The sequence below is a fragment of the Protopterus annectens genome, chromosome 13.part0 (assembly GCF_019279795.1).
Source record: "Protopterus annectens isolate FY-2018-M chromosome 13.part0, PAN1.0, whole genome shotgun sequence".
NCBI lineage: Eukaryota > Metazoa > Chordata > Ceratodontiformes > Protopteridae > Protopterus > Protopterus annectens.
In genome coordinates this window covers 657,852,819-657,875,644 of record NC_056747.1, presented here as the reverse complement: position 1 = coordinate 657,875,644, position 22,826 = coordinate 657,852,819, and the positions used below count along the sequence as shown (strand labels likewise).

General features: G+C 41.4%; 1 protein-coding gene across 4 annotated transcripts in view; it reads left to right on the top strand.

The window, feature by feature from the left end:
• LOC122788354 overlaps positions 1 to 21,300 on the top strand; it is a 396,817-nt gene extending 375,517 nt beyond the window's left edge. For all 4 annotated transcript variants that reach the window (XM_044055429.1, XM_044055426.1, XM_044055427.1 and 1 more), the window contains one exon: positions 20,997 to 21,300. In XM_044055429.1, the coding sequence (XP_043911364.1) occupies positions 20,997 to 21,126 (130 nt within the window). In that variant the 3' untranslated portion in view covers positions 21,127 to 21,300. The remainder of the gene's footprint in view (positions 1 to 20,996) is intronic.
• The last annotated feature ends 1,526 nt before the right edge of the window (positions 21,301 to 22,826 follow it).

Below are 22,826 nucleotides of genomic sequence, written 5' to 3'. Positions count from 1 at the left end.
AGTTTCAGTATGTCCCCATCCCTATGCACATCCTCATATACATAGATACAGACCAATAACACATCTGGAGGGTTCACAGTATGTAGAGTATTATAGTAGTACTTTACATTACCTGTGTTTGTTGCAGCTGTTTGTGTAGGCTTGCAGTTGCTTGGCCTGCTGTCTGCCTCTTTGCCTTGATGTTTCAGGTTTGTTATTTCTTTTTCTTTTTTTTTTTTTTTTTTTGTTTTCTCTCTCTCTCTCCCTCTCTCTCTACCTCCAGCGGGTGCAATGACAGTATTGCATGTGTGGACTGGGAGTACAGGATGCTTTTGTAGGTATCTGAACATGTCCATGTGATGGCCTCTGCACCAATTGTTAGCCAGCATTTACTAATTGCATGCAGCCTGTTGTGTAGTGATTGCAGTTCTCACTGTGATTACAGGCCTGTGCTATAAAAAGGTCTGTTAGGTAGGCGTAGCCCTTTCAGATTATCAGGGTGGGGACCATGCTGGTTTGCTGTGGACACTGTTCTGTGAGTGTAAGGGTTGGTATGTCTCTCATATTTCAGGCTGTGTTGTAGGCACTGCAATGCATGTTGTTCTGTAAGCTACTGTTAGTACATTTGGCAGGGTATCAGTGGGGCACAGTTGACATTTGCTTTCACATCAGGGACATCCCTGTAACTCAGTCACAGTTGCTATGTCTGAACTCTTAACTATTCAACTATGGCTGTGTTTATCCTGCTTTGAGTATGTGTGTGGCTTGCCAGATGCTACTGTGACATTATTACCTAGTAGCTACCAACTAGCATGACTGTTTCTCAGCACACAGTACTATTTTACAAATCCACTAGATTTGACAGTAAATATACATGACATGGTTTGTGTACTAGACTTGTATATTCCCTTTAAATTAATTCCTACTATTTTATGATATATTTCTTTCAGCACAATGTTCTTGTATAGCACTCATTGCTTAGTGGTAAGTCATGCAGACTAGTGTTTCCAAGGTCCTGGGTTCGAGACTGAGGGAGGTATTTTATTTTGCTGCTGAGAAAACTACAGACCTTGTCATTCAGAGTGACTAAGGCACTTTTAAGCAGTTGTAAGCGGGTTAGTGCTGGTTTGCGCGAAGGTCACGCATGCGCACTGCAGCTTAGCTTCACGCACACCTGCTTACTACTGATTAAAAGTGCTTACTCTCGCGCACACCCGCGCTATTTTCTTTGAAAGGAAATAAAATGGGGAGATAGAAAAGTGGTGAAAAAGGGGTCACAAAGAGGATAGGACAGTAGGGAAACAAGCTCGGGTTTTGCAGGAGGGATGTAGGTAAGGCCCATAGCTGCCCATTTCTTCGTCAGCAACAGCTGTGCATATGTTTGTAATTTGGTGTGACATTTGAAACCTTCCACCCCTGAGAGGTGTAAGGACAACAATAATACTTGTTGTACAGCCAATTGTAATTGCCAGTTTACATGTCCAGCAGACATGTGTGCAAAATGGGCAGCTATGTATGGGGCGTAATTTTTTTGTGGGTACAGAGTGCCCTTTTTTTTTTTTTTTTTTTTTTCAGGTGAGAGTGGTATGTCAGGTACAGGAAGTCGGTATAGCTGGGGAGGTAGGTTGGGTAGATTAACAGACAAGACAAACAAGACGCATACAGGGGCAGTGTATGACACATGTGGGGGGGTTACACAATTGACGGGGATGGATGTTTGGAGATATCGAGCCCATGAGCCCACAGATGGCAACAGTGGAACTGAGATCCCCACCCATGGGCAGTTGCCACTGTGCCTTCACTGCCCAGGACGGGGCTGTGCTGGGGGCTGTGTAGGCCGGGCAGCAGGCACACCTCTCATTTGACACCCACGTTGTCAAGTGGTTGGATGGACTTCCTACCTTGCCCACCTTATCATGAAGGGATTCACATCCACATCGAAAGGGGTCATTGTACCCTTATACTCCTCCCTTATCAGGCCCATGACTGTGTACTAGGCCCCATTTGGTATGTACCTCACCTGGCACTTGCAACAGCTAGGGGGACCCCATGAGTACATCACCAGGTGGATCAAGGGTCTGCAACAACTGTCATATGCTGCCAGACTAACGTAACTCATGCTCTATTCCATAGCATACTGCCTACGTGGGGTGATCTGTGCCTGATGTAGTAGGCCATGTCCAATCTGGTAGTGATGGACATGTTCCACCTCATACAATCCAAATCCATCAGAAGCACGACAGCTACGGATTTAAACCTCAGCACACATATGAATAGGACATACTGTAGGGACAGATCCATCACTAAGAGGCTTCCCATACTGTGGAACAGGACCCCAGTTCATGTTAGGCAGAGACCCTCACTGACACTCTTCATGTGCATTCTTGACAAGTGGATGGGAGATCATAGGTTTACAGCAGGGGTCTTCTCTGTGTCACTACTAGACAGAGGCACAGTACACTAATGCTATTATGTAGGGGGGTCTTCACTGTGTCACTACTATACAGAGGCGCAGGTTTCTAAATCTATGCTATACACTGTCTGCAGATAGCCTAGTACTAAACTATGCCACTGTGAAACTATATCTGTCTATGTATTTCTACATCCCTCTCTATCTATGTATACACATATGCATATTATATATATATATATATATATATATATATATATATATATATATATACATACATACATATCTCGATATACATATATACACATGTTATATATATATATATATATATATATATATATATATATATATATATATATATATATATATATATATATATATATATATATACACACTCCTTTTTAGGTCCACATATGTATACACACAGTAACGTACTGCTGAACACCCATTACTGTACCATCTACTTGTACATTGCACTACAACCTACATTGCTATGTGCACATAGCTACCATCACATACATATGTATTTGGATCCTTCAGTGACAGTTTCAGTATGTCCCCATCCCTATGCACATCCTCATATACATAGATACAGACCAATAACACATCTGGAGGGTTCACAGTATGTAGAGTATTATAGTAGTACTTTACATTACCTGTGTTTGTTGCAGCTGTTTGTGTAGGCTTGCAGTTGCTTGGCCTGCTGTCTGCCTCTTTGCCTTGATGTTTCAGGTTTGTTATTTCTTTCTCTTTCTTTCTTTTTTTTTTTTTTTTTTCTCTCTCTCTCTCTCTCTCTCTCTCTACCTCCAGTGGGTGCAATGACAGTATTGCATGTGTGGACTGGGAGTACAGGATGCTTTTGTAGGTATCTGAACATGTCCATGTGATGGCCTCTGCACCAATTGTTAGCCAGCATTTACTAATTGCATGCAGCCTGTTGTGTAGTGATTGCAGTTCTCACTGTGATTACAGGCCTGTGCTATAAAAAGGTCTGTTAGGTAGGTGTAGCCCTTTCAGATTATCAGGGTGGGGACCATGCTAGTTTGCTGTGGACACTGTTCTGTGAGTGTAAGGGTTGGTATGTCTCTCATATTTCAGGCTGTGTTGTAGACACTGCAATGCATGTTGTTCTGTAAGCTACTGTTAGTACATTTGGCAGGGTGTCAGTGGGGCACAGTTGACATTTGTTTTCACATCAGGGACATCCCTGTAACTCAGTCACAGTTGCTATGTCTGAACTCTTAACTATTCAACTATGGCTGTGCTTATCCTGCTCTGAGTATGTGTGTGGCTTGCCAGATGCTACTGTGACATTATTACCTAGTAGCTACCAACTAGCATAACTGTTTCTCAGCACACAGTACTATTTTACAAATCCACTAGATTTGACAGTAAATATACATGACATGCTTTGTGTACTAGACTTGTATATTCCCTTTAAATTAATTCCTACTATTTTATCATATATTTCTTTCAGCACAATGTTCTTGTACAGCACTCATGGCTTAGTGGTAAGTCATGCAGACTAGTGTTTCCAAGGTCCTGGGTTCGAGACTGAGGGAGGTATTTTATTTTGCTGCTGAGAAAACTACAGGCCTTGTCATTCAGAGTGACTAAGGCACTTTTAAGCAGTTGTAAGCGGGTTAGCACTGGTTTGCGTGGAGGTCACGCATGCGCACTGCCGCTTAGCTTCGCGCACACCCGCTTACTACTGCTTAAAAGTGCTTACTCTCGCGTACACCCGCGCTATTTTCTTTGAAAGAAAAGAAAAGAAAAGAAAATGGGGAGATAGGAAAGTGGTGAAAAAGGGGTCACAAAGAGGGTAGGACAGTAGGGAAACAAGCTCGTCTTTTGCAGGAGGGATGTAGGTAAGGCCCATAGCTGCCCATTTCTTCCTCAGCAACAGCTGTGCATATGTTTGTAATTTGGTGTGACATTTGAAACCTTCCACCCCTGAGAGAGGTGTAAGGACAACAATAATACTTGTTGTACAGCCAATTGTAATTGCCAGTTTACATGTCCAGCAGACATGTGTGCAAAATGGGCAGCTATGTATGGGGCGTAATTTTTTTGTGGGTACAAAGTGCCCTTTTTTTTTTTTTCAGGTGAGAGTGGTATGTCAGGTACAGGAAGTCGGTATAGCTGGGGAGGTAGGTTGGGTAGGTTAACAGACAAGACAAACAAGACGCATACAGGGGCGGTGTATGACACATGTGGGGGGTTACACAATTGACGGGGATGGATGTTTGGATATCTCGAGCCCATGAGCCCACAGATGGCAGCAGTGGAACTGAGATCCCCACCCATGGTCAGTTGCCACTGTGCCTTCACTGCCCAGGACGGGGCTGTGCTGGGGGCTGTGTAGGCCAGGCAGCAGGCACACCCGTAAGTTGTGCCACCCGTGCCTCAAGCTGGCGTAGGGGCCCAAGCACAGGGTTCTGGATCTCCCTACGCACCACAGTCCGGACACTACGGAGCGTGAGTGGATGTTCTCCTCCGGCCACGCTTGCAGAGGGGGGACAAGCCCCATCCCCTGCAGTGCTTCCGCCCACAGGTGGCACAGGGCCACCGGAGGAGGGTCCGGCCTGGGCACTACTGCCTGGGGCACTCGCCAGCTGAGGTGGGAGAGGTGGGTCCACTGGAACCCGCCTTCCCTGTCGTCCTATGTTTTGCATTATGTTATGACAGTTTGGGTTAGTAACGTACAATACCATTCACAATTAGTTGTAACAGCATGCATTAGTATTCTCATTAACCAAACACCCATAAATTCAAGCCATTGAACAGCAAGCATAACACATGCATAATTTGAACAGCAATACACAATCCAACAACATGCAGGGTTGATTGATGGCAACAGGCCATCAGGTTTGGATGTATGAACAGGGCAGATGCATCAACGTACATGCAAATATGTATGAACCAACAGGACAAATGTCCAGGGGTGTTAATTGTGATTGCACATACCAATTTCACGTGGAATGGATTATTTGTGGTTATAGGGTAGGGTGAAGAAATATTTCATTAACAACTTCAAATACCAATACATATGCTGTACATTTCTACTAGCTGCAGATATATACACACTACAGTTCTGCCTACAGTTTCCTATGTGATAACTACTTCAGGTTGGTGATAGGAATGTTACTGCTACATCAATATACATTTCATATTTATTCATACACATTCATATCTGGCTCTGTTCAGCTACATCATCCTGCTACATTTGCTTTATATAGCTATAGACAACTGTGGATGTTTGGTATTTCAGACAACCATACTATCTGCATATTGCAGACTGAGAGCAACATATCCAGATTTTGGGACACACATTCCAGCTACAGTACTGTTTTCAACACATGTTGCTGTTTGGTTCTGCCTGTCACATTCATTTCATTCTGTACTGACTGCAGTATACTTTATTCAGGAGTTATTACTACTTTATTGGTGGATTCATACCTCTTTCTCACACTCTCTCACTTGTTTTATTTTTACAATTCAGGATGGTACTTAATTCTAGGCTTTATTGACATGTTTTACCTTTAGTTATAACAATCCTTTCCAACAGTCTCACTTATGTCATGTTTCTGAATTTCAACAGGGATATATTTCACACGTGTTTTACTCAGCTTCTGCAGCTGTACTTTTCAGCCTGCTGCAGGTTATGTACTATTATATTACAGGTGGGACATCTTTATTTCAGACTTGTTTCATTTTTATGTTTGGATTACAGGCTGCATCACACTTTTGTAATCAAGCAATACTTGCAAACCCTCTTACACTGTTACTTGCACATTTTATTAATTAGTGACTACACTGCACTCTTTTGCTAACTGTCATACTTATATATTTATTTACAGTTACAGGGAGAGAATTAATGACCTGCCTGGTGGCGCAACCGCACCAGCCTATCGCCATAGGCTTGACGGTTCACAGAACGGACACCTGCAGCTGTAATATAAATAAAGTAATATTGGAATACACATCTCCATAATATCAGCTAGGTTAATTTCTTACATAAACAATTACATGTAACTTACTCAGTAGTGGGGCGTTGGGCATTTGCCAGGCCTCCTGGATCCAACAGTTCAGTTGGTCCTGCTCACCAGTCCTTGGTATTCCTGTGGCACTGGTGAGATCATGTGCCAACCGGTCCCACGCCTCAGCCCTATATGCGCCCCACAGGACCTGACCCTGCATGAGTTGGGCCTCATGATTATGGACGAGGAGCCAAACCATATATTTGGACTCCTCAACACCCCACCTCTGTGCTCGGAAGCAACTAACCTCTCCTACACCTGACATCCTAGCTGCAAGTCGGTTCTACAATCGGTTATGCTGTGTATTCCCGCCTATGGGGCTTATATATGCCGTTTTTCCCACACTTATCTGTGATTGGCCATTTTGGAATTGTATCAGCTTCACAAAACCTGCTTTGTCATGCTCCTCTTTCTATTCATTCCTATATATATGCTATTACTGCATTTCTAAGTGCAACTGTCATGGCTTAGTGGTTCAGTACTTTGACTATGGTGCATGGTATCCTGGGTTCAAACCTAGCCATTGCTTTTTATATTTTATGACTGTCTACACAGGCTAGGAGGTGTGTCTGTGTAAAGGCAGTTTTGATACAGCTTGCTCAACGTTGCCCGTCGGTTAGCTTGTTGGCGCGGTGCGCAGCTCCGCGCAAATGGATCACGCTGGTTTACGCGTGGTATGGCTGTCAGCACGCATATTATGCTCAACTCAGCTACGGGCACACAGTTTCAGCATGTTAAAAATGCTGCTCAACCCCGGGCACTCATTTTACACCTATTAAACCACTGCTTACCTACGGGCACTCATTTTACACCTGTTGTAACACTGCTCACCTACGGGCACTCATTTTAAACCTGTTAAAACACTGCTCACCTACAGGCAGATATACTCAACTCGTTAGACTGTACCTCAGCTATAGGCACATCTGATAATTTTTTTTTTTTATTAACTCACATTTCTTCAAAATACATGGCCCATTTCATTACATTTTACATAAAATATAATTTTATATGTGTACATATATGTCAGGGACTTGTTTCATGCTTATTTCACTAAAAATAAAAATTGATGTTGTGGGGGCTCGAACCATGACTGCCTCCTCTTCAGCCGACGTCTCTACCGCTACGCTATTGCTTCTTGGCTTACCTTGCATATTTAGTTCTTATATGCTTTTCCACTGACTGCTAACTGTGGCTAAGCGCCGGGCACGCCCGCGCAAACGAGCGCTCTCATGGGCAAACATCTCTACAACTTATAAAAAAATATATAAGATGTTCATTTATACATTTTATGTTCATAGTCTGTGGGGGCTTGTGTTGTGTTGTGTTTATTCACATTTCCACGGACTCTGTCGTGGGCGTTTACTTTCGGGACTTTTACTCTTCTGGGGGCGTGTCCGTTTGCAGGGCTCGCCCTACGGACACGCCCCCTACTGTCTTACACGGATCGTGTTAGCCTTAGGTGTGATTCAGCATGCCCTCATGCATATGCATGACATGCTGACGTCACACCGTTTAACTGCAGCCTCCGTGTAAGCCTTGTAACTCTTACACGGAGGCTTCGTGAATCCTGCCCCATCTCTTGCATAAAATGCATACTGCATGTATAATTCAATTCTGTAACTGTTTTCTCTAATTAAGAAAGAAAACAATTTATGCAAAGTTGAGAAAACACAATTCAGAGAGAGATATGGTCACGAAATATCTCAGTATCAGCTCATTAGCATATTCCTGAATCATACGCTACCTAACACTAGCACTGTCAGACCAGAAGGTGGTAGTGTTTTTACTGACAACCCATGCATCACATTGGCAAAACCTCCCCCCTGTACTCACTCAGTCACTCTCTCACTCACACACACACACACACACACACACACACACACACTCAGAGCCAGGTTCACTTGTACTGCTGCAGACATGCACACACATGCATATCCACAAAATTGATGAATCAAAATAAAAGTTGTATAAAAATACTATCAGTGAGAAAAAGTGACATTCTAAAACAGAAAATAAGAAAACAAAGAAAATTCTGATCTTAAATATTTTTGAAATGCTACCTTACTGCTTATATTTTCACTGAAACTGATTTATTTTAGAGAGATGCTAAAGTAAACATGCAGCATAGTTCTGTATCTATTTTAGTGTTTTGCAAAAAGTGATGTTTAAGTTCTTTCCAATGATTTAAGGTGGTATTTATAGTTCCAGACTTCATATGTCTGCAAAGACAAATGGAGGAGAGTGTCACTATACCTTTATGCAAATATGCTCAGCACCAGTTAATGACACTGACTATGTGAAAGTGAAAGTCTGTGCAGACATGCCCACAAGTAATTGGGTTGTCTGCAAGTTCTTAAAATGGATTAAAACTGGTCTAGTTGTATGTAAATGTAACCGTCTTGAGTTTAAAGTAATGATTACTTTCAGCTATTTTCAGAATTGAGAGTTGAGCATGAGTTTGTGAAGCCCGCATATATTACTGGTGATCAATTAAGGAAAGTGGCATTCAGTATAGCTTTGTAAAAGTGAATTTAAAAAAAGATATGCTGTGTACTGAATGTGAGTGCACTGTTTGGGTCTTTATAAGGCTGGAAAGGGGAAGACAGGACAGCTAGAAATGGGGGAGAGAGAAGACAAGGTACACACAAAAGAAAGGAGAAGTACTATGTTTTTGGCAGGTGATAGAACTTCTTGTATTTCAATATTTATATATATATAGTTGGAGATGGAAAGGGAAGAGAGTATAGGACAGAAGATTAAGAAAGAGTTAAAAAAGCATGCAACATAAAAGACAGACAAGACATACAGAAACACTGTGCTTGGCAGACACTGCTGCGTAAACAGATGGTATACACAAACGAGAAAGGGGTAGGAGGTGTTAGAGCAGGAGAGGACCTCAAACATGTTCATCATTTTAATCACTGCTGCAGTAGTCCCAACTACTCCTCTTCCAAATCTTCAGGGTACCTTCTATGCATTCAAACTGTTTGGCAACATGAGCTGAGTTGCCTAAAAATCACAGGTTTGAATCCCAAGCCGTTCAGAGTTTTCCTGCCATTGAAGAGAATGTTCCTCTGTGGGCATTTGAGGATCGACTTTCAGCTTGTGCTGTTCCTCGTCTGAGAAAATAAGTTCCCTTTGGGGAAGAACCTTCCACATAAAAAAAAACATTGTATAAATGTACCTTTCTGCTTAGGAAAGCTATTTTTAATCTAGGGGGTTATATTTTAATGGACTGTTAAGAGACCTAACTGTAGCTTTAAACCAGAGCTCGCTTTTTTCCTATCAGTTTGAAAGTTGTTTAAAGTAGCAGAAAAACGTTTATATGTGGAGAAATTATGCTGCTTGTTTTTCCCAGGAAAGAGGTACCATTTTCAGCTTGACAAAGGAACAAACCAATGGTCAGTCCTTCTTACAGGCACAAAAAGAAAGAGTTAAGAAAACAGCCTTTTCTACCACATCAGGCTAGCAATTTGCCTGAACCACACGTGGGTGACTCTGCTATAGCCAAAGCTGGTTTCTCAGACCACTCATCTTTTTCCCTGGATCCCTCTAGAGTAGTGCCTACAGCCACTATAGACCAGGGGCTAGCCATGTACTCTGCAGCTGTTGGGGTCCCATCAGACCTAAAATATGAGTCAAAATCAGGGATGTCCCTGAAAATCTGGGACAGCTGAGAGGTATGTTAGTAAGTACACTGCCTGGATGCCAGCAAAGAAGAAATTTAGAGAACCTGATAGAAAATCAACCAGAAAAGGTGGAGAAGAAAACACTGACTGGTAAGACTCCTGCAGCTAGCAGTTTAAGCTTCAGGTTCTAGTAATTTAGAGGAAACAATAAATCAAATGCACTCAGAGGTGATTAAAATAATTGAAACATTGAAGGACAATTTCAAATGAAATAACAAAAGAATGGAAAAATAGAAGAAAATCTACGTAGCTATTCAGCTGAACACTTTTCTTTTCGTTGGACAGGAATGTTCCTGTTTGCTTTTCCAACTTTCCATTGATATCCAGGGTACTTTTGAAGATGTAGAAGGAATCCCCCAAGATCATTGTGGTGACTCCCTTCTTTTGGAAATGGGCAAGGGCATTTATCACATGCTTCTTCACAGAATGCATCCACTCACACAAGAACAGAGGTGTCTGATGCACTCCAACCCCAATTGACTTCAAATGATTGCCTGGATGATAAAGTCTTAATACCATTTATGCATCTGTTTGTTGAGGATGTGCAGCAGGTACTAATGGAGGCAAGAAAGCCTGCTACTACAAAATCATATATTAGTTAAGGGAAAAGGTTTTCTAGACGGTGCCAACAACATAACTAGCTCCCATTCAGGGCTAGTGTTTCTCTTGTTTTACAATATTTGTGCAAGTTACTATCATTTGGCCTTCCTTACTCCTCCATTAAGGTTTATTTGTCAGTTATTTCAGTGTCTGTCCATGGATCCTCTTATTTCAAGGCATTCTCATGTCAAAATGTTTTTGAAAGGGGTTTTACATAACAGACCTCAAAGAAAACTGGTGCCTTCTCCTTAGGATCTTAATTTTGTGTTAGAAGAGCCAAGAATTGCAATCAATAAAACAGTTTTCCATGTTAAGAACCTCAAGTCAGCATGATGAGCTGATTCAAATGGGCCAAGTCCATTTGTTTTTATTGCTTAATTAACCTTTACTGTGATTGTTTTATTGTATTTTGTATTTCATTAGTCCTATTTGACCACATGGCTTTTGATTAAGTCTATTTAAACTTCCTTTAATTAACTAACACCAGTTCTGATGAAGTCCTGTTGAATCTGATGAAAACACTCAACTTGTGTTTATTAAAGTTTTGCTTCTAACGTGTGGGGCCTGTTGTGCGTGTTTCCTGAAGTCATCAGCAGTACCTGCAGTTTTGTTTTGGTTATAAAAGCGTACGTAATACCTAGGGAACTGCTTGCAGTGTCAAGGTTGGTTTACTAAGTGGGACTCAAGCAATCACATGGACTTCCATAGTATTAGTCAGAGGCATTGCTTCTTTTGTTATTTGAATGGAAAAGTTTCAGCAGTGTAATACTTGCACATGTGTTAGAGTGGTAGTGTTTCTCTGCACAAGAATCTACTAAAAAGGTTGTCAGAATGTATTTTGGATAACCTAAGCAGTTATGATAGCATGGCCATAATGTCAGTCATATTACCTGTGTTTTATGATAGTTATTTTTAATAATGTTGAAACAGTTCAGTAACAAACTTTTCAATTTTTTGGGCCCCCTTTCAAGTACCTCTTTGATAGTAATTTGTAAGATGTTATATGGGACTTAGGGATACAGAAGTAGTAGGTTAGAATGAAGTTCTAAAAATTAACATACTATATACATATCCAAAAGGTATAGCATAGTTTGCACATGAGAAATGCTATACTCTGGCTCATATTCTGTGCTCAATGTCCTCCAGTGCAGCTCTCCCATAAGAAGCCAAAGTAATTTCATGCTTATTGAAATGGATAGGCTTTTGTGTTATGGCATAATTCATACAGCTCAGCTTGCCTGAGCTTCATTTGCATACAAGCCTAATAAATCAGCTTCAGTTTATGCCAGTAGGCTTAAGTCTGCCATATTTAACTTCTCTGAGCCATGTTTGCCACCAGCGCTCCATGGAAAGCACACATATATTAAAAGGAATTATTAGCAGTTTTAATACTTGGAAATTTTAGAAAATTACCAAGATTGGTACAATTCACTAAGCTCAATTTACTATATATATATAAATATATATATATATATATATTTTTTTACAGGAAGGTATGACAAATGTGATTTTTACAATTCTAAGAATCACTGGAATGTGAAAGTGTGAGGTGTCATTTTTGGCAGCTATGTACATTTATTCTGGTAATTCCTGGCTAGTTACAAAGAACTAGGGCAGCAGTAGCATAAAATGAATTAGCATGGTTTGGTAACACTACATATATAATTATTGGTTGCAAAGAGCAACCCAGGGCAATTAACACAATACACTTTTGCAATATATGCTACTAATCTGTTTTAGTGCGGGTATTGTATGTGAATTTGGTTTGATTGTGGCCATCAGTAAATGTTTTCAGGGTATAATATACTGCAGCAGAAGGGATCAAAACACCAGAGAAACAATTTCACTCCTGAAGAGAACCACATACCAATGGATGCTCTCAGGACATTTATTAGTATTTATTTATTTGACATTTGTTGACCGGGAAAGTCCGACTGAGCAAGAGTCCTTTTTCAGCAGCGGCCCAGGGAGAAAAGCTTCACATTAACCATAAAGTAAAAATACATTGCGTTAAATACAGTAGACAAAATATATAATATTTTATAATATAATAAATATATATAATATAATAAATATAAATATATGATATTTAAAGTACAGTACATGACTTTGTAGAGGACATTTCTTACATGAAAATAATTTGCAACATTGTTGAATTAAAAAAAAATAGAAGGAAAACAGAAAATTTGACTAAGTAAGCAGAGCAGTTACTGAGAGAAAGTCAGACTAGTTCTAAGATACAGTAGTTAGATACATTTGAAAGTTACCCAAACAGACGTGAAAAATTATTGTTTGGGAAAGGAAGGGCCAAAGCAGGCAGAGAGAGACCTAAGGCATTGAATCAAGTAGTGGCTGACATCAGTGATGTAGGGGAAAAACTGCACATTGGCACAGTGTAGGAAAAGAAAAAATGACCTAGTGGGGTGCACAAGAATCAAAGTTAGGTAGAATGCAATTACCTGCAGCAGCAGTGGTTGAGGCACTTCCACAAGCCAGCCGTTAACACATGATAAGGAGTACCTTCTCTCCAAAATGGGTGATGACTATAATGCAGATGACGATGTCGCAAGAATTATCATAGGAAATGTGGACAGTAGTACTTTCAGACCACTGCAGCAGGCACAGAAGAAGGCTAGTACACAGATGATGGCAATACGTCATGTTGTCGTATACTGTCCAGGATAATACATATGTATACATATACATACATGGACACAAACATACATACACACAGACATATATATATATATATATATATATATTTGTAAAAAATCACTACATTTTCCATCACTAGGTGCTCCATTATTTTTGGGTTCAAAGGCTCAGCACTGAACCAAAACATTTCCATTGTGCCAGCACAACAGACTGAACTTGAAAGCACAATGGGTGTCATCATCGATGCCATAACTCTGATATTCATGACACAGCCTTTGGACAGTGGCATACAGTTGCAAAATGTGCTAGCAGTACCCCCACCCCACCAGGCAGCAGGTACATAACTCCATAAACAGTGACATGGGCTCACACAATCAACACAATGACCTTATAACATTGCAACCTGAAGGGAGGGGGACACAATGCAGCTCAACATCAGCCTCTTGTGAACAAAAAGAGCACATTCATCAAGATGCTACCATTTCAGAGTTAGCAGTACCCATTGTGATGCCTGTGGAAAGGGGTACAAGGCAAAGGCATATGCCTCAGCTAGCTCTGGATAGACACAAGGCCTTGGATGCCCAGCAGCAAATGTGCTGTGACATTATTCAGACTCAACCCATTGCCACATAGAGTCAGGTAGCATTGGTTAGAGTGCTGCAGGGTGTGCCATAATGATCCTCATGAGCAGTATGGTGGCACACACAGCATCCATGTCCACCTCCCTGCACACACTAGTAAAGACTTATCAAACTCACATAGGAAATGCAGCTTGACATTAATGGGGGATGGCTGCACCCCATGTGATTCTCAAGATAGTGTTGCAACAACTATAGGTGATATAACACAAAGTCAGGCAGGCAGGACCCATTAGCCTTCCACAACACATGGCAGAATCACACAGTCACAGTGTTAACCTTGCGTCACTGTCGACTCAGTGTCTAGAAGTTCCCCTGCATCTAAGTGATCATGGCATTGCAATAACTCAGCATCAAGTTCTCGTGTCAGTATTTGCTAAAAAATCACTAGAGCCATCACCTACACTATCATCAGGGGATATTGTGTAAATTACTTTAGGTATATAATTACATGTACCCCATGGATAAAACTCAGGCATGGCTATAAACACACAACTACTTACAACGTGTGTAAAACTGTGATGAAACAATGCAGAAAGAAAAAAATGGGGGGCAGGCTTGGATTTGGTTCTGCAAAGTATGTCAGCATATTTCTGTAGATACTGCAGGGATACAAGTAGGGACATTAATTTGGTACAGTGATAAATCCTGGTCATGAAACTAGCACTGTTGCCATTTCAGCCTCAGGACTGTACGACTGATGAATAATAGTTTTAATGATACACAGGATTGGTGTCGATGAATGAACTAATAGGATGTGTTATCTCACCTGTGCAAACACCATACAGCTATAGCTAACATTCTAAATGAAAATTTCTCCTGTACTTGCAATGCAGCCTGACAAAAAGTGACAGATAATGAACAGTCCTACTCCATCCCTGCTACAAAAACACAACAGTGCTTCTAAATAACTTTATATAAGCATAATATTTAAATGAGTTATTACACTTCTTATACATTTAGCATTAACCTCACAGATCACAGCTGACAGTCACACATAGACTGGAGATATGACAAATAAAACACTTACAGCACTCAATTGCGTAGGAAAAAAAAAACATTTCTTTAAATAATAATGAAACCCCATGTACCACACAGTATAGCCCACAGCTAACACTACATGTCTGAGATTTAATCTATGTGATGCTACAGTAAAGGTATCATTACCTGAATGTTATGGCTCATAGTGGTGCATTAAATGCCACCTCTCTGTCTGTGCAGCCATGTACTGAGCACAAGCCTATCACATGAGTTTTTGTGATACTGTCATTAGCTGGCCACAATCACTGTCATCAGTGGCTGCATGAACAATAGCAGGAGCTGCATGCCATCATGGGGTAGTTGAGTGCCAGATTAGCACAAATGATGCAGATTGCAACACGTGGTAAATATCCTGCATACACTAATACAATGATACTGAAAGGCACCCCCAAATTCATTCAGGCAATGGAAGTGGGTTTTCAGCAGGTCAAACATTTTCTCACTGACAACCTACATCTGGGACAGGGTGCTGCTGAAGCATTTCTCAGCAGCTTTCCTAGGGTTATGGACTGGTGTCATCAGCCAGGGTCTAAGTTGGTAGCCTGTATCACCTGCAAAAGAAAAAAAATGAAGGGAGTGACATAACTAAGGAAGGAGGGATACTACAAAGCAAATCATTCACCAAATTTTCCCTACAGAAATTACTATAACTGGAAATCTTTGCTCTTAATAATAAGGTGACCATGGAGTATCCCACCATGCAGAAAGAGGCAGTAGAGTGAGCTTGTGCGCCAGATGTGAGAATCATGGGAATTCCCATGATGCTGGGCTGACACATGGATGATGCACCCCATGCATCACACACTACCAGCCAGTTGATAGAAAGGTAGCCTTTCTTGCTCTGGTAAAACTCCTCTATGGTCCAGATGGGGGCCTAATGGCTTAATGGATGCAATCTATCATGCCAAGCACCTCCAGAAAACGTGACATCCCACAGAAGGCACTCATGGTACTGCCTCAGTCCTAAGGTGGCACTAGCAGATACATATACTGATCCACACATGCCAAAACCATGTCGAGGAACTGCTGAAGTATCCTCAAGGCAGAAGCCTAAGAAATACTCAACATGTCCTCAGTTTGTCACTGGAAGGTCCCTGTGCAAGTTTCATAAGGACTATGCATACCCTGGTGTCCACAGGTAGAGAAAGACCACTCATCCCCTGCGCCTGAAAAGTGGTATACTCTGGCTTGTACTCTGCATTCAATGTCCTTCAGTGCAGCTCTCCCATAAGAAGCCAAAGTAACTTTATGCTTATTGAAATGGATAGAGGCTATAAAGGATTTCTTGGTCATCAAAATTATAATGAGTTAATCTTTGTTTATACCTGCTCCTTCTCTGCTGGAGATTGCTGCTGGGTGTCTGTGGTTTTGGAGCAGTTAACTGTGCAATACAAGTTTCCATTGTGTTTCCTACCAGTATCTTTTCTTTTTAGTAACACAAGAATACATTTGGAGGTATTCCATGTTTTCCTTTTATTAGTGCTCTAAAGAACTCACTTTTATAAAATTAGAAGCAGCTTAAGCAACATGCACTGGAGCAGCAAAAAATGTGTTCACTTAAGGAGTCAGCTTAAGTTTCTTGGAGAATCCCTGACAGACTGTGGTGGAATCCCTAGGATGCCCTTCTATTCCCATGTTGCAGTATTCATAACATGAAGGATTCCCCACCTAGATGAACTGAACATCCAGTCAGTATACAAAAGATTTTTTACCACTGCGAGGTATGTGGGATGTTGCATGAAGGCAGCAGGGAGCGTAGGCCATAAAAGTGACATCTGCACATACCATCCTCAGAACTTCTCTGCTGTCAGTCCACATGCCATCTTCTCTCATTCATCTAATCCCCAACTGGTTGCAGTTTCAGGTAAATGCCCAATTGGGGATATTTCTTGTTTTCATATTTTGCTGCTGCATGTCTTTTGAGGATCATGTCATCCAAAAAAGGTAAGTGCCATTGTGGAAGACAGAGTCCACACAAAGATAACAATGACCAGCGTCTGTTCTGTCTAGGGTCTGCACACGATTAGAAGGTGAGCGTGATTTGTCAGGTGTTTGTCATCAAGACGCTCTGTATTCATCTTTCTACCTTAAACATTTACCTAGGGAACCAGAGCTTAGGAAACTTGTATTTGTTAGGGAGGGTATGTCAGGTTCATCCAGTGAACCTCCAAAGAAAAAGGTCAAAAAAGCTTAAGCCCGAATCTTTGGCTGCACCTCTGAATCCAGATGTCCCTCTCAAGGCTGATGAAGGCTCGGAGGTCCATATGGTTGCTGGTTCTTTTCCTGTAGCGGGTACCGCTTTGGAGGCTGCTAAGGAAATTGCCATTAGCACGTCCACAGAGGCTCCACAGATGTCCACTCAGGATGTTAAGGAGGACCACAGCTCATTTCTTCAGATGCCCTATGAAGTACTTCTCTTATTATAGCCAGTGAAGAGCCGGTGTCTATGCCAGTGAGTAGGACCACATTGGTTCCTTCCTCTCAAACTAGGGCAGATCCTTCTCTCAAGAAGAAAAGAAAACGTAAGCATGTTTCTCTCTATAGGACCCTACTCCAGATTGGTAGGCCTTCTCACAGGGCATTCTTAATGCCTTTATGGCTTTGAGACCTTCCCCTGATGTTTCAATTTCCCTGGTCTCTCCCACTTCTATCACAAGGAGCTCTTACTTGGAGCAGGAGCCTTCTGAGGAGGAAGTTTCCCCTTCAGATGAGTCTCTGGCCTATTCCATTCATCCCCTTTTCAGGAATACTAATGTTTTTCTGTGGGTTCATCTCATTTTCAGTTCTGTGCTTTGCCCTTTGGACTCTCCACAGCCCTAAGGGTATTCACAAAAATGCTTGGCTCCTGCTATTGCCTCTTGCAGACTGCAAAGAATACAAGTTTATCCTTACCTGGACGACCTACTTATTCAAGCAACTCATCCAGAAATTCTACTGGGGAACCTCCACACAACAATCAGATTGCTTTTAAGTCTGGGGTTCACTGTCTGCTACAAGAAATCCTCCCTCACTCCTTCTCAGGACCAGGTCTTCTTGGGGTGCAGGATAAGAACAGATCTAGTGATAGCATTTCTGGCCCTACAGAAGGTGCAGTCTCTTTTAGCCTACTTTCAGCAACTCCTACCACTCTCTTCCTTGACAGCCAGAGAGTTTCTCAGACTTCTAAGATTCATGGCATCCATTATTCCCATGCTTCCCTTGGCCAAACTTCACATGAGGAAATTCCATTAGTATCTGAAATCTCTCTGGTCCCAACATGCACATTCCCCTGGATTTTGTTCTTCCTTTTCATCCTTGTCTGAAGAAAGAACTGCAGTGGTGAATTCAGCAAATTTCACTGAACCCAGTCTCCCTCTGCAGCCTCCTCTTCCTGTGCAGGAGCTGTTCACAGACCCCTCAGACCTGAGGTGGAGAGCAACCTTGGGAAAACTGAAGGTCCAGGGTCTTTGGTACCCCTCTATAAGGAAGGAACACATAAACATCAAATAAATGAGAGCTTTGATTTTTGCTCTTCAAGCTTTCCAGTCTTCTCTTTGCCCAGGCCTCCTGAAGCTGTTCACAGATAACAACACAGTCCTTTGGTATGTGAACAAACAGGGGGGATCAAAGTCTTATCTGCTTTACAGGTTGGCTCTACAGGCTTGGGAGATTGCTTCCCAGTCAAAAGTCACCTTACAAGCATTTTACATTGCTTCAGCTCAAAATGTTCTGGCAGACACTCTAAGCAGGTCCATGACTCAATCCATGAATGGATGATCCATAGGGATGTGTTTCTGGATATTCTCTACTGGTATGGTACACCTCAAATAGATCTTTTTGCCTCCCCTCTGAACAGACTTCCACAATTTTGTGCCAGAGTCCCAGGTCCTCTGGTTTGGAAGGTGGATGCCTTTTCAATACCCTGGAAGGGGATGTTTCTTTATGCATCCCCCTCTTCCCACTGATTCAGAAAGTTCTGCTGAAGATTCAGCAGGACAAACCAAAAATCGTGTTGGTGACCCCTTTTGGCCAAGACAGCACTGGTTCCCTCTTCTTCTTCTGTATTTAGCCAAGGGCAATCATCACAAGTTACCTCACAGGGTGGATATTCTCACACAAGACAAGGGATCACTTATTCATCCACATTGGCAACCCTGAACCTAACTCTTTGGGTGATAGGCTTCTGATCCCTTTTCAACACCTTTTCTCTGAGGACATGCTTCTAGTCCTGCAGGAGGCCAGGAAACCTAATACTAGGAGAGCCTACTTGTGAAAATGGAAAAGGTTCTTCATCTGGTGTCTAAATAAATAGCTAGATCCATTCTCAGTGGCTATCCTTCTAGTTTTGTCTTATTTATGTGAGCTGCTTAAGGCTGGATTGGCTTATTCATGTGTAAAAGCCGACTTATCTGTCATTTCTGCATGTCTGCCTATATCTCCTCCCTTAGCCTCTAGGCTAGAGGTTAAGCTCTTTCTTAAAGGCATTCTTGATATCAGCCCTCCCAGGAAACTTGTTTCTCCACCCTGGGATTTGAATTTTGTGCTGGAAAAACTTACCCAAGTCCCCTTTGAGCCTCCTGGCATGTATTCCTTAAAGCATTGCACTTGGAAGACTGTCCTGCTGGTGGCCATCACTTCTGCTAGGAGATTCTCTGAACTCCAAGCTTTAATAGTATCTCAACCTTTCCTCATTTTCCACAAAGATAGTGTCTCTCTCCATACTAACCCCTCTTTTATGCCCAAGGTGGTTAATGATTTGTCCCTTAACCAATCTATTAATTTACTTACCTTCTTCCCCTCACATCAAAATACCAGTGAAAGGATGTTACACACTCAGGATGTGCATAGACAGCTCAGATTTTACTTGGCTAAAACAAAGTTCTTTAGGAAATCTGAGCAACTTTTTGTTTCCTTTGTCCCCAGGATGGATTTATAAGACCATCTCTTTCTGCTATGTTTTCCATGGTAAAACTCTTTCTTTCTCAGTGAAAGCTCATTCCACCAGGGTTATGGCTTCATCTAGGTCCTTTTTCAAGGGGCTGGACATTGCTTCCATCTTGGAGGCAGCTACATGGTCTTCTGTTCACACCTTTACCAAACATTACCAGTTGGATGGCATCTCCAAATCCAGAGCAGGGTTTGCCAGAGCAATCCTGCACAGTTTTGTGGAGACTTCCTCTGCTCCATCCACCCTTTACCTATTATGAGCTTTGGTATTTTCCCTCATATTATAAATACAACAACATGGGAATAGAAGGACATAGAATAGTTGTGTAAAAATCTTACCATAACCATATATGGACATAGAATAGTTGTGTAAAAATCTTACCATAACCATATATGTCCTTCTCTTCCATGTTGCAGTATTCTATGCCACCCTCCTTCCCCCTTGATCCTTGTAATTCTCTGGATGATAGTTTGCCTCTCCTTTTTATCCTTGGACTGGTGTTCTGACTGAGGCATTCAGTTATGAGGATGGTACATGCGGACGTCAAGTTTATGGCCTACACTCCCTGCTGCCTTCATGTGACGTCCCACATACCTTGCAATAGTAAAAGTCCTTTGTATACTGGCCAGACGTTTGGGTCACCTAGGTGGAACATGGAAGAGAAGAATATCAATGATCATGGTAAGATTTTACACACCTATTCTTTCTGCATCACTGTATTTCAAATAGTGGTTTGCAAAAGGATAGAGCTGTATGAGGAAACTTATTTCTGTTTTTTCTTCCATGCTTACTTTGAGGCAGTTTTTGGGAAGTGATTCAAACTGCAGGTTCAGATTGCATCTTTTGCTTCACTACTAATTGCATTACTATACTGCACCCCGTATTATTCTCTAACATGCTACAAATGCTTCAGGCGAGCAGATTATTTAAAAAAAAAGCTACCATAGAAATGGATTCAGTTACTCAACCTGTGAAAAATCTTTTTTAATATTTATTTTTTATTCACTTTTTATATAGAACTGAGGACACAGAAGCAGAGAGTGGAACAAAACATGAGCTTGAGAAGGCTGATTTCTGTTCATTAAAATGGAAACTCCATGGATGCAATATTGATGATGGAATGATGAACTTCTTGGGTCATATCTAAGGATATGAAAATCCTGCACATTGCAATTAAATGAACTGTAGCACTGTTTATGGAAGACTTGCTTACTGACTGTATTTTACACTACAATGCCAAAGGTGCACTACAAGAAAATGCAGAGTACAACATTTTAAATGTCACCAAACAAAATAAAAGGGTTAATAAAGTCTTCATGACCTGGAAATCAACAGTGTTTCAATAAATCATTTGACAAAATAGTTTGCAAACAGCCCTGTAGCAATATAGAGAGAGAAGCACACCAATGCAATTGTTTTGAATGCTGATAAGCATGTAAAGAGGACAACAACTGTCTTTATGTCTGCTGTTTGAGTTTAGACTTTGCTAAATTGCAGAGAATTTTTTTCTGATGTTATATAGTTATAGCTTTGAAATACAATAGCAATGTAAAACATCCCTTAATGCTGTACAGAGTAAACTGTATGTGGTAGTTTTCTGCACTATAACAGTAACAAAAGTACTCTGCACACACACAAGGAAAAACAGCAAGGAAAAAAGACACAGACAAAGTTTATTTCACATACTTAGTAAAACAGAAATAAAGTTCATCTGGTGTCTAAATAGATCTTATTGCAATCTACCAAACAGTAAGTGTTTTAAATCTTGTCAGAAATTCTGCCAGTGACAGACACAAGATCTGAGATCACATGGCTTTTGCTCCTTGATGGACCTCGAGATCACAGATCAGACAAGATCTGGAGACAGATGGTAATGAGTCTTGGATTCTATCAACCATTATTATGTTGAAATAATTGTTTGCAGGGTAGATTATGATTCACAACATCTTCCTTGTTTGTGATTTCATTCATCATGTATGCACTGTGAGTCGCCTTGTTTCATCCAGTTCTTGGTATATTTTTGCGTGTGCATGTGTGTGTGTCTGGAATGGTACATAGACATAAATTGTCCATGGAATGTCATTTCTTAGGAGAAACTACTAAAAGATCCAGTAGGTAGTTCAAATTCACAGGGAAATATGCCAAGTGGATTCCTGACAGGTGGTTGCCCACAAGGTTGCCATATCTGTTGCAGCTGAAAGCAGACTGCCAAAATTCTTGGCTGGAGTACAGACGTCATTGCTAATGAACTCTGCATCCACTGAAACTGTAGCACAGTGGTTTATAGCACACTGTCATCAAGTATAGGCCCAGTCTGTGTTGTGCCACAATGTCTAGTAGTTAGCACAGTGGGTTAAAGCTGTGAACTGTTAACAAGCTGCTCCCTGAAGTTGTGAGTTTGATTCCCTTAGCCTTCCTTTGCCTACTATGTGAGTCTGAGCAAGTCACTTATCCAGTCAGTGCTCTGGGGTAACTGAACTAGGCTCCTCAATTGTCTCCTTGAATGCACATCTAGTTAAGAACATAAATGCACTGTAGCATATGCATACAGCCTAGTTTATAGAAGTTATTACATGGATATAAAGGGAGGATCTCTAAGAACTGTAAATACATCCTGCTGTACATAGTTATTTGCTAGGAAAATGTGCATCAGAGTGCTTGTGAATGCCAGGAGGACCGGTATAGTGGGTTGGGGTGACCACCATCAGGATCATAGGTTATGTATTGTATCTGACCCCCACACACACTGGTGAAATCTCTTTTGGGCAGTGTGCAACATATCAGCTGCAATGTGTATGTGTGTGTTCTTCATGCCTGGGTGGGATTGTTGGCAAACTACTTTTATCT